Source organism: Protomyctophum parallelum (assembly GCF_964188405.1).
Source record: "Protomyctophum parallelum genome assembly, chromosome: 18".
NCBI lineage: Eukaryota > Metazoa > Chordata > Actinopteri > Myctophiformes > Myctophidae > Protomyctophum > Protomyctophum parallelum.
The window spans coordinates 42,298,482-42,311,991 of NC_139716.1; the positions used below are offsets into that span (position 1 = coordinate 42,298,482).

General features: G+C 44.5%; 1 protein-coding gene across 1 annotated transcript in view; it reads right to left on the bottom strand.

Annotated features, from left to right (window-relative positions):
* The window catches only part of arap2 (ArfGAP with RhoGAP domain, ankyrin repeat and PH domain 2), a gene marked incomplete at its 5' end in the record, with an annotated part of 101,566 nt that overhangs the window by 58,941 nt on the left and 29,115 nt on the right, over positions 1-13,510 (bottom strand). The window contains one exon of the mRNA XM_083789592.1: positions 4,934-5,078. Coding sequence (XP_083645718.1) covers positions 4,934-5,078 — 145 coding nt within the window. The remainder of the gene's footprint in view (positions 1-4,933; positions 5,079-13,510) is intronic.

Sequence of the window (13,510 nt, forward strand, 5' to 3'; positions counted from 1 at the left end):
AGCCTTTCTGGAGGGACGCCATGACCTGTAACTGGATCTGTGTGTGTGTGTGTGTGTGTGTGTGTGTGTGTGTGTGTGTGTGTGTGTGTGTGTGTGTGCGCCGTGTGGCTAAAACACGACGGCGTGTTAGCATGTTAGCGCTTCCCGCCCACGCGTGCATTTTTTTCACACAAAAATGCTGGCAAGAAAAATAAATAAATGCGGTCGCTGCACCCTATACGACCGTAGTATAGCTTAGCACAATTTAAGAGCCCCGGGAGATTAAAAGGGGCCATAGTGTGAGTCGTCCAGATGTGCCTCTAATGGCTGCATAAATCACGTTTGCAAATTAAAGCATTGTTACCCCTTGCATATAACATCTGCTGCTTCCATAATGGGCCCGGCTTATGATCTGATCATAGCACATTATAAGACCCCTCGCTCGGAATAATAATAAACGTTACGGCACTCCCATGTATACAGCACATACACGTGCACGCGCGCATCCACGTGCACGCACGCACATAATAGGCCTGTGCACACAGGATACAGATCCATATACTGTACAGTGAAATCACCACTTTTAACCCATTTTAGACGGGAACCCCTTTTGGTGTTAGCATTATGCTATGCTTTAGCTATTGAAAAATAGCAGATCTACAAGCTCATATCGCGCCACCGAGTGGCGCGCTACGAGCTTGTAGGTCTGCTATTTTTGAAAAAAATCGAAGAACGACTGACATTTTTAGAATCTGATCTCAGGTCAGAATGGGTTCATCAGACCAGTGTGTGTCCAGTGGAAACCTCGTATATGAATCTGATCTCAGGTCAGAATGGGTTAAAGTAACTTGGAGGATGTAAAGAAAACAATAAGACATCAGGGTCCAATAACAGCGTGTGGCTCACGTGTGGATGTCGGACTTCGTGCGGTCAGACGTCTACGACGCGTCTCGTCTCGTCTATTACGTGGGAAGTTTCAGCCTCGATCCGAGTCCCGTTATGACATTTAAGGTAAATATTTCCCCCAAAACTATATAAAAAAATCCATATGTGTCCATTTTTTCCACCCGCAGAATTCAATTAACACTTTTTTTTTACTGTTGCTCCTGGTCGCTCACCCAATCGATCCACACACACTCCTGAGGTTTTAGGGGCAAAATAGCTAAAGTGCTGACACGGCTGCAGGGCTTCTTGCACTATATTACGGTCCCCACTTCCGTGGGAATATAATAGAAAAAGAGAAAGTTCGCCTCATAAGACCTGTAATCTGGCAGAGGAGCGAGGTGATTGGTGATTGGGAAGACGTACTCTGTAAACCCAACCATAGGCAGTAAAAAGCGAAAGCTGCGCCTCTCTCTCTCACTCTCTCTCTCTCTCTCAGCTCTCCGCCCGAGTAAACAGGAAATACGACAGTCGTAAAGACCTGGTGATAGGTACAGTTAAATTGAATAATGCAAAAGTTAACTTTATCCCATTCTGACCGGGCACCCATTTTGGTGTCGGCATCATGTTATGCTTTAGCTATTTAAAAATAGCAGATCTACAAGCTCATATCGCGCCACCGAGTGGCGCCATACGAGCTTGTAGGTCTGCTATTTCTTTTTTAAATCGAAGAACGACTGACATTTTTAGAATCTGATCTCAGGTCAGAATGGGTCAATCAGACCAATGTATGTCCAGTGGAAACCTCGTATGAATCTGATCTCAGGTCAGAATGGGTTATGCTAACGAGACGTACGACCAGCGGGAAGAGAGCTTTTGGTGCGCGGCGGAGTCGGAGCGCGCACTCTCTCCTTCGCGCGTCGGGGACATGTTGGTGAAGGTGTTCTCAACCCATGTTGAATGGGGCACAGTACAGTATAATCTGATCTGGGACATGTTGGTGAAGGTGTTCTCAGCCCATGTTGAATGGGGCACAGTACAGTATAATCTGATCTGGGACATGTTGGTGAAGGTGTTCTCAACCCATGTTGAATGGGGCACAGTACAGTATAATCTGATCTGGGACATGTTGGTGAAGGTGTTCTCAGCCCATGTTGAATGGGGCACAGTACAGTATAATCTGATCTGGGACATGTTGGTGAAGGTGTTCTCAACCCATGTTGAATGGGGCACAGTACAGTATAATCTGATCTGGGACATGTTGGTGAAGGTGTTCTCAACCCATGTTGAATGGGGCACAGTACAGTATAATCTGATCTGGGACATGTTGGTGAAGGTGTTCTCAACCCATGTTGAATGGGGCACAGTACAGTATAATCTGATCTGGGACATGTTGGTGAAGGTGTTCTCAACCCATGTTGAATGGGGCACAGTACAGTATAATCTGATCTGGGACATGTTGGTGAAGGTGTTCTCAAACCCATGTTGAATGGGGCACAGTACAGTATAATCTGATCTGGGACATGTTGGTGAAGGTGTTCTCAACCCATGTTGAATGGGGCACAGTACAGTATAATCTGATCTGGGACATGTTGGTGAAGGTGTTCTCAACCCATGTTGAATGGGGCACAGTACAGTATAATCTGATCTGGGACATGTTGGTGAAGGTGTTCTCAACCCATGTTGAATGGGGCACAGTACAGTATAATCTGATCTGGGACATGTTGGTGAAGGTGTTCTCAAACCCATGTTGAATGGGGCACAGTACAGTATAATCTGATCTGGGACATGTTGGTGAAGGTGTTCTCAGCCCATGTTGAATGGGGCACAGTACAGTATAATCTGATCTGGGACATGTTGGTGAAGGTGTTCTCAACCCATGTTGAATGGGGCACAGTACAGTATAATCTGATCTGGGACATGTTGGTGAAGGTGTTCTCAACCCATGTTGAATGGGGCACAGTACAGTATAATCTGATCTGGGACATGTTGGTGAAGGTGTTCTCAAACCCATGTTGAATGGGGCACAGTACAGTATAATCTGATCTGGGACATGTTGGTGAAGGTGTTCTCAAACCCATGTTGAATGGGGCACAGTACAGTATAATCTGATCTGGGACATGTTGGTGAAGGTGTTCTCAAACCCATGTTGAATGGGGCACAGTACAGTATAATCTGATCTGGGACATGTTGGTGAAGGTGTTCTCAGCCCATGTTGAATGGGGCACAGTACAGTATAATCTGATCTGGGACATGTTGGTGAAGGTGTTCTCAGCCCATGTTGAATGGGGCACAGTACAGTATAATCTGATCTGGGACATGTTGGTGAAGGTGTTCTCAGCCCATGTTGAATGGGGCACAGTACAGTATAATCTGATCTGGGACATGTTGGTGAAGGTGTTCTCAACCCATGTTGAATGGGGCACAGTACAGTATAATCTGATCTGGGACATGTTGGTGAAAGGTGTTCTCCACCCATGTTGAATGGGGCACAGTACAGTATAATCTGATCTGGGACATGTTGGTGAAGGTGTTCTCAACCCATGTTGAATGGGGCACAGTACAGTATAATCTGATCTGGGACATGTTGGTGAAGGTGTTCTCGACCCATGTTGAATGGGGCACAGTACAGTATAATCTGATCTGGGACATGTTGGTGGAGGTGTTCTCAACCCATGTTGAATGGGGCACAGTACAGTATAATCTGATCTGGGACATGTTGGTGAAGGTGTTCTCAACCCATGTTGAATGGGGCACAGTACAGTATAATCTGATCTGGGACATGTTGGTGAAGGTGTTCTCAACCCATGTTGAATGGGGCACAGTACAGTATAATCTGATCCGGGGGATGGAAATATAAAGCATTTAGAACAGTGTTGAATTTAACATCACATTTTGATTTTGGTTTTGGTCATAGTCTCTTGAATAGTTTTCATTTAGTTTTGGTCACATTTTAGTAGCCTGACCTAAGCAGAGACATTTCTGGTCTAGAGGGGCGGGTCGCGCCTCAGAAAAGCGCGCACCCTGATTGGATCTCATCGATCTGTCCGTCACCCCCAGCCCCTCCTCTCCCCCTAGTGCAGCGCTACATCACATCATTTAGAGCGACGCCCACCCGGAAGGGTTGACTCCCACTTTTAGACTGGTTCAGCCCACGGCTTTTTCCAGGCTTTCATCTTTCGCGCAGACGAAATGAAAGCCTGGGTATCGAGGCTACATTTTAGTCACCTGGAATGTTATGTTACGGCTATTTCCTGCATCCAACCAAGTGTAAATTGACTTTGGATCTCGTGTCCACTATAGTCCCTTCCTAACATTTTAGTCTAGTTTTTTATTTGTTGATGAAATTTTCAATATATTTAGTTTAAGTCATCATAGCTTATACCGGTAGTTTTCATTTCGTTCCCATTTAGTTTTCGTCAGTGATCAACATTGATTTAGAATGTGCCCACATAAAGCAATGTATATGTACATGCATGCATACCGTAGGCACGTTAAGTGGATAAAAAGCTTTTTAACCCATTCTGAACGGGCACCCATTTTGGTGTTGGCATCATGTCGTGCTTTAGCTATTGAAAAATAGCAGATCTACAAGCTCATATCGCGCCACCGAGTGGCGCGATACGAGCTTGTAGGTCTGCTATTTTTGAAAAATCGAAGAACGACTGACATTTTTAGAATCTGATCTCAGGTCAGAATGGGTTCATCAGACCAGTGTGTGTCCAGTGGAAACCTCGTATGAATCTGATCTCAGGTCAGAATGGGTTAATAATGAAACTGTCAGGATGTAATAGACATTTTTAGAATCTGATCTCAGGTCAGAATGGGTTAAATTACATTCACACACACGTGGCGGAGAAACCATGCCCATAAAGGCAGTGAAGGCACAAGCCTAGTGCTCACTGGGGAGCAGTTAAGGGTTAAGTGTCCTCCTCAACACTTGCGGATCGAACAAGGAAACGTCCAATTCCAAGACGGCCTGAGCCACTGCCTGAACAGTGAGTGTGTGTGTGTGTGTGTGTGTGTGTGTGTGTGTGTGTGTGTGTGTGTGTGTGTGTGTGTGCAGCCATACCCTGCTCCTGTCATGGTCTCGGTGTTGCTGACCGCTAGGCTGACCACCTCTGAAGCGTCCACTCTGCCGCTGGCCGCGGGGCTCCGCTCGCTCTCATAATAACTCAGGAAGCCTCCCTCCAACGTACACCAGCGTCTCACCATCTCTACACACAGAAACATACACAACGTACACCAGCGTCTCACCATCTCTACACACAGAAACACACACAACGTACACCAGCGTCTCACCATCTCTACACACAGAAACATACACAACGTACACCAGCGTCTCACCATCTCTACACACAGACACATACACAACGTACACCAGCGTCTCACCATCTCTACACACAGAAACAACAACGTACACCAGCGTCTCACCATCTCTACACACAGAAACAACAAGGTACACCAGCGTCTCACCATCTCTACACACAGACACATACACAATGTAACAACGTACACCAGCGTCTCACCATCTCTACACACAGACACATACACAATGTAACAAGGTACACCAGCGTCTCACCATCTCTACACACAGAAACATACACAATGTAACAAGGTACACCAGCGTCTCACCATCTCTACACACAGAAACATACACAATGTAACAAGGTACACCAGCGTCTCACCATCTCTACACACAGAAACATACACAATGTAACAAGGTACACCAGCGTCTCACCATCTCTACACACAGAAACATACACAATTTAATTACCAATTGGCAAAGTACTGTAAACTAATTTGATGCAAATAATCCCATTTCTGAACCTATAGTAACCGGAAGCCCTGAACTAAATGCCTAACGCTGACACGATGAGATCAGATTCATACGAGGTTTCCACTGGACACGCATTGGTCTGATTAATCCATTCTGACCTGAGATCAGATTCTAAAAAATGTCAGTCGTTCTTCGATTTTTCAAAAATAGCAGACCTGTACGAGGCTTAAAAGGTCTTTAAATAAAAAATACTTTTTGAAATGTCTATGAGGAAAATGAACGGTGGAATAATTTCCTGGGTCCTGGTTACAGGGGGCGGGACTGTGACACTGTATAGTCTTACCAAAATAATATCCCTAAATATCCTCATCTTTCCTCATTCTTCTTGCGCGGACATTTGGTTGCGAACGCAGTGAGCCACTTACTATGACAGCAAGGGCTGAATGTCTGTGTGTGTGTGTGTGTGTCACGCTGTTACACCACCCGCCCGCCACCAGAGGGCGCAGCTGTAGCACACACACACACACACACACACAGGGCGCAGCTGTAGCACACACACACACACACACACACACACACACAACCACACACACACGAGCTGCGTTCGCTTCCCGCGTTTGCGCGTCTTACTTGTATAGAAGAGCCCACAATGGAAGCGTGAACAGTGAACACACACGCAAGCAACATCACGTTCACACACACATCACTTTCCCTTCGTACAATCCCGGCTCCTCCTGTCTACATGTCGAAGTGTCCTTGGGCAAGACTCTGAACCCCCAATTACTCCTGATGTGCTGGTTGGTACCTTGCATGGCTTCCGCCGCAATCAGTGTATGAATGGGTGAATGTAATGCACAATCTATGTAAAGCGCCTTGGATAAAGGCGCTATATAAATGCACCATTTACCATTTACCATTCACTAATGTCTACTTTATTGCGAGTTAATTGCACGGCGGGTTTCAATAAACAGACATGATCTCAGTGGGGAACGCGGAAGACGCACACATTGACACGACACAGTCTTCATGACTGTCTGCCTCTGCCATTTACACAGCCAATGAGCATGAAGCATTTACATAGCCAATGAGCATGAAGTTCATGAAAACACACCTCATTTTGGATTTTCAAAGTCACCGTGCCATCTGCTTTTTTAGTTCTTCAACAAACAGATAAACAAACGAACGCACGCACACACACACACATTTGCAAGCAGTACACACAGACAGACACACACACACACACACACACACACACACACACCCCTCCCCATACCCCCTGTCGCTACCATCTCCAAAGTTTCCATTCCATTCCATTCATCTCATGAATATGCTAATGATCTAGTCACTCTGCCAACTGTGCGTGTTTGCTTCTGAAGAAACAGATATAGTTCCAATAAAAAGAGGAAGTGTCTACAACAGGCTTTTTATTAACCCATTCTGACCTGAGATCAGATTCATACGAGGTTTCCACTGGACACACATTGGTCTGATTGACCCATTCTGACCTGAGATCAGATTCTAAAAAATGTCAGTCGTTCTTCGATTTAAAAAAATAATAGCAGACCTACAAGCTCGTAGCGCGCCACTCGGTGGCGCGCTATGAGCTTGTAGATCTGCTATTTTTCAATAGCTAAAGCATAACATGATGCCAACACCAAAACCAGTCAGAATGGGTTAAAAACAAAAAAAGAAGCAGAATGCGATGTGAGAAGCAGAGGAATTCTTGGAAGCCATTCCATCAAGCCTCTCTCTGTCTCGTTGCGTATATAGATCTGTCTGGCTCTCAAAGAAAAGAAAAGAAAGAAGCCAGCTGGTTTTCCACCAGCAAACGGTTTGGACAGCATTATTGTCCTAGAGAACCGGCTTCATAGATCCGACACGGCTAATATCAACTTATTGACTCTGGCATTAAAAGAAAACACAAAAGATGGCATCTCCTTGACCCCCCCCCCCCCCCGAGTCTCAACACAAACTCTATCCGAAACCGAGCACACTTCCACCAGTCCACCGTCGCCCATGTGCACGCTGACAGCTGGTATTTGAAGTAATTACCTAGGTAACAAGAAGACTCACCCCGGTGCGTGCCCGTTTTTCCTCCCGGAATTTTCCCCAGTGAGGGGGATAACTTTGTAATATGCTATTGGCTGTTTGTATTCTTTTTGGAAAAATATAAAAAGATACTCCTGTGGAAAGGCTATAATATATTACTTATATTGACCTTATAAACAATTTAGTATTATTTAGTATATGTATGGTTTTGCCCCCTCAAATGGTACCTCGTCAGATAATCCCCACATATCCTACAACAACTTCTGTGAACAGACTTCACTGTAGTAGCTTTTCATAAATTATATTTGTACTTAGTCTGTTCTGCTGTCATGAAAGTTTATAGTTAGAGAAATTCAAAATCCAGCCGTCTGCTGTCCAGCCTCTCCCACCAACCCCTCACTGGGGAACATTCTGGGAGGAAAACAGAAACGGGGCGAGTCTTCTTGTATTCATTACCTATACAATCTACCTGACAGCATGCAGAGAAAAAGAAAACCCATGAGGCACGCACGCAGACACGCACGCACGCACACACGCACACAGTGTGGTACAAAAAGGCCATGCCTGACATCTTTCACAGGAAGAAAAAGTTAACTTCTGTTGTTTTGTACTGGACTGTTTTGTTGCCACTGCCGCCACCCTCCCCTCAGCGTTTAGTTTTCTGCCAACAGAAAGACGGGAAGTTTGAGGTTAATAAACCCTGCGGTATCAATTCCACCGAGCAGCAGCCTCTTACAGTAAGTTCACTTTTAGTTTTGTTATATAGCCGAAGCCAACTTTTCTTTATTTCACCATCGTCTGGAAAGCTGAAAATGCACTGATTATCTTGGCACTGTCGCTTAAAAAAAACAACAACTCCCCAATGGTTGCGGGCATTGTTTAGCCGCGTGATGACCTTATTATAATGACAAATGTTGTTTGGTAAGTAGAAACAGGTGCACAGTGATTTAAGCCATTCTGACCTGAGATCAGATTCATACGAGGTTTCCGCCGGACACACGCTGGTCTGACGAACCCATTCTGACCTGAGATCAGATTCTAAAAAATGTCAGTAGTTCTTCGATTTTTCAAAAAATAGCAGACCTACAAGCTCGTATCGCGCCACTCTGTGGCGCGATATGAGCTTGTAGATCTGCTATTTTTCAATAGCTAAAGCATAACATGATGCTGACACCAAAATGGGTGCCCGGTCAGAATGGGTTAAGTGGAATATTAACAATTTAAGCCAGAAATGCTGACCCTGACCCCTTTTCCACCGGTTGGTTCCCAATGGGAACCGGTTCAGTTCTTTTTGGTTCTTATTAGTCCATGAGCCAGAGCTGCAAAATTGGAACGTTAATTATGAATTGATTGGGCATAACCATACCTATTATTAGATTGTTATCACCATGAAACTTCCCCAGTTGATTACTTACATGAAGACAATTATTTATTGTATTTCAAATTTTACATTTTTAAATATGCAAATGTTAATATATGCAAATGTGGGACAATATGCAAAATATAGAAAACATGTTCTACTACTGTGGAAGGATTATTAATTTACTTATACTGAATTGATCCTATAAGCAATCAAAAACAGGTATACTTTTGCCCACTCGATGCATAATTAACGTTCCAATTCTTGAGCTCTGGCTCATGGAATAATAATAATAATAATAATACATTGTATTTATAAGGCGCCTTTCAGGGCACTCAAGGTCACCGTACAGATTAAAAGCAGTACAAGAACACAGTTAAAAGCAGAAAAATAATAATAAAATTAAACTAGGGCACAGCTTGCAGCAGAAAGTCACACAGAGTCATAGGCCTGCCTAAACAGGTGGGTTTTGAGGTGAGTTTGAAATATGGTGATAGAGAGTCCATGTTTCTGATGTCAGGGGGGAGGGAGTTCCAGAGGTGAGGGGCCCTTTTTACACCGCTTGGAACCGGTTCAGTTCTTTTTGGTTCTTAGTCCATTTTGAAAAATCGAAGAGCGACTGACATTTTTAGAATCTGATCTCAGGTCAGAATGGGTTAATCAGACCAGTGTGTGTCCAGGGGAAACCTCGTATGAATCTGATCTCAGGTCAGAATGGGTTAATCAGACCAGTGTGTGTCCAGGGGAAACCTCGTATGGACTAAGAACCAAAAAGAACTGAACCGGTTCCAAGCGGTGTAAAAAGGGGTCTCTGAGGTATACAGATTACATCATATTTCTTATTTTGGATTTAGCAGATTGGGCGGGGAAAAACATCCAGTCACGCCTTAAGCTGTGGAGCAAGAGCCACCTGTACCATACTCTATCTTAACCCATTCTGACCTGAGATCAGATTCATACGAGGTTTCCGCCGGACACACACTGGTCTGATGAACCCATTCTGACCTGAGATCAGATTCTAAAAATGTCAGTCGTTCTTCGATTTTTCAAAAAATAGCAGACCTACAAGCTCGTATCGCGCCACTCGGTGGCGCGATACGAGCTTGTAGATCTGCTATTTTTAAATAGCTAAAGCATAACATGATGCTGACACCAAAATGGGTGCCCGTTCAGAATGGGTTAAACCCGGAGGACACTGGGGGGGGGGGGGGGGGGGGGTGGGACACTATCCATTTTTCCCAGGAATCTGGGAACCGCGATCTCTGTGGCATTAACGTGGCGATCCTGACAAATGAATGCGAAGCCTGGGAGGTCGTGTTTCAACGGAATCATTTCATTAGCAGCCAGTTACACCCACAGATGTTAGGTTACAGGGTGCATGCGTGATGCGTGTGCCGGGGTGAATGTAATGCACATTGCAATAAAGCGCTTTCGCGAGAAAGAAGGCGCCACACATTTATGCACCATTTATCATTTTACCATTAGGCCACGACACCAGCACTTCTTCTTTGACAAAAATCCCTATATGTGGTTGATTTGAATTGACATTTAAACGGACACAAAAGAACCTACAGGGATTTGAGCCATGCAGGAAATGAAATGGAATGGCTTAAAGAGAAATGAGCAGAGCAGGCTGGAAATGATAGGGTTGTTTATCTTTATGTGGAAGTGTTTCCAAGCTGTGAGGCAAGGTGAGCCTGCACAAAGAACGTCTGGTTAATGCGTACACCTCCCTCCGCCATCGGTGGGTGATTCGCACGATGTAAAGTGCTTTGTAAGAGTAGGTACAGTACAAAGGTCACGAATGCAGACGAGAGGGACTGCAGTTCCAACTGCACATTAAAGGGATTGTGACATTAAAAAAAATGTTTTGGAATTGTTCTTATTTTTTTTAGGTTTTCTAATCTCAATTGCACCCAAAAAACATGAACTTTTAACATTCAGTAGATTTTCTGTGATCTGGGGTTTTCTGGCTCAAACAGGTGCTCTGATTTTCCTGCTGTTTGTGATGTAAGATCCTGCAAATCCAATATATGTCAATGGGATTTGCCAGCAGATGTCACTGTTTTCACTGTTTTGCCTGTTTTCATTGTAGCTCAAAAGGCTTCCAAACCCCAAAGAAAACTTCAGATCACAGAAAATCCACTGAATGTTCAAAGTTCAGGTTTTTTGGGTGTAATTGAGGTCATAAAACCTAAAAGAAAAAAGAAAAAGAAAAAGAAATGAAAATGAATGTCATAAAACCTTTAAAACCACTTACACCCTATCCTTGTCCCCCACGGATCCTCCCTTTTCCCTCTACACCAAATCTCTGAGGCGGAAATAGCAGAGAAGAAGCTCAACATGTAGTGAGGTCTCTGACCGGAATAGGGATGCGAGGGTTGATTGATTTATTGATTGATTGAAATTGTTATTTCACAGTATGTACAGTAGAATGGGTATACATTTCAAATGAAAGCACAAGTCAATACAAAAACTGCTACTCTGGACACACCGTGATTAAGCACTCACACTTGTTTGCAACAGGGTCCAGCATTTTCAATTCATCAGGACATTTGAGAGAGATGTACAAATGTGTAAACTATGAAAACAGGAAATCATCATCTAAAGAAAGTTATGAAAAACATGTACAGTATGGGGGATAAAGGGGTGTGTAGTGGGGTGGGGGTGACTCAGACTTTATTTTTTACGGGGGCCAGTTTCGAATTGCAGCCGTCCATATGGGTGCTCTTTGAGAGTCAAGGGATTCACATGTCTTAAAGGAGAATTCCATGCTAGAATGCTTTCTTATCTTTCTTACCTTTCTTTGTAGTTGTTACGTCCCCACCAAAGAGGTCCAGGTGTTTTTTTGTGCAAAAACTCCTTAATTATTTACATTATGAAGAGAGAATATATACAAATAAATTATAATTTTGAGCGATGGAAATAAGCAAATTAGCACAACACCCCATAGCCCCATTCAATTCCCATTCAATTCAATGCAATTCATTTAGGGCTTATAGTAGGGGAAACAGCCAATAAGGAGCTTTTGCACAAAATAACACCTGGGCCTCTTTGGTGGGGACGTAACAACTACAAAGAAAGGTAAGAAAGCCTTTTAGTATGGAATTCTCCTTTAATGGCTGTTGGTATAGGGCTCATGTGGTACACGCAGGGATCTGCTATTTACCGTGAAAGCTGGGGTTTAAGTGGTTAAAACTCTACCATGGCTGCAGCAAGAAAGTAAACAGTCACCAGCGCTCGTCTTCGCCCGCAGTTTGCGGCTCAGCGTTGACTGAAGCAGATGCCAATCGGCTAACTCTCATACCAGCGCCAGCTCGCGAGCAGAGACAACAATAGCGCTTGATTCACAATCAAGCAGCTGCATCCGTCGCCAGCTGTTCCACCCCCCCACACACAGACAAACACACGCACGCACACACACACACATGCGCGCGCCACACACACGCACAGCCACAGCCGCCCCCTGGCCCAGCCGTTCGCCACGGGGGTCCACATCAGCCGCCAGAGGGTATGCTAGCAGAATGTACCCGGACTACATGTTCCCACCAGCCAAATTGGGCCAATTAGTTTCTGTGCCAAGAGCGCTTCCTGCATATATGTCTCTTCTACAGGAATGCGAATCTTGTCCTCATACCAGTCCTCATGCCTGTGCTCTCTCTCTCGCTCTCTCTCTCTCTCTCTCATTTAAGTGACTTTGTGAAATGTGCAGAATGTTCCAACTGTAGACAATGAGCAGATTGATTACGCTAATCACTACGCTAATTAATTATTGTACACTGACTGAATAGACCAAGTTCTGGAAGAAGAAAGTTGTGCTGCATACTATATTTTTATTTATCATTTCCTTCTGAATACCAGCTTTATTATTATTTTACAAAATATACATACAACCACCAGGCACTTGAGGAGGTATTTACATACAGATCCAAACTAGAAAAAGTGTGATCCTCTGAGCACAGGTCTCCACCAGGCCGGGTTGCCTACCCAGGGGCCTGCACATTTTGGAAGTCATGCAGTCATAGCCAATCGGAATGGAATATGACAAAATCTGACAGAGTAGTAGCAAATGTTCATTTTGAAGAAAACTCAGAATAGTGGGATGTAACGATCTACAGGTCAAGAGTCCTGTCTTGGCCCAGGCCGTGGCGTAACGGTCTGGGCACCGGACTGGTAATCCAGTCGCAGTGTGCCGCGGGTTCGACTCCCGGACCCGACACGGCCTTTGCTGCATGTCATCCCCCCATCTCTCTCCCGTTTCCTGTCAGCCTACTGTCTGTCCCTTCAAAAAAAATCAATAAAAGGCGTAAGCCGCAAAAAAAATATCTTAAAAAAAAAAAAAAAAAAGAGTCCTGTCTTGCGGAGACAAAACAACCGTAAATGTTTCTCCACATACTGTACTAATCTACTAATCAAATGATTCCCTAGCGCGGCACGGCTGCAGCTCACCGCTCCTTGGC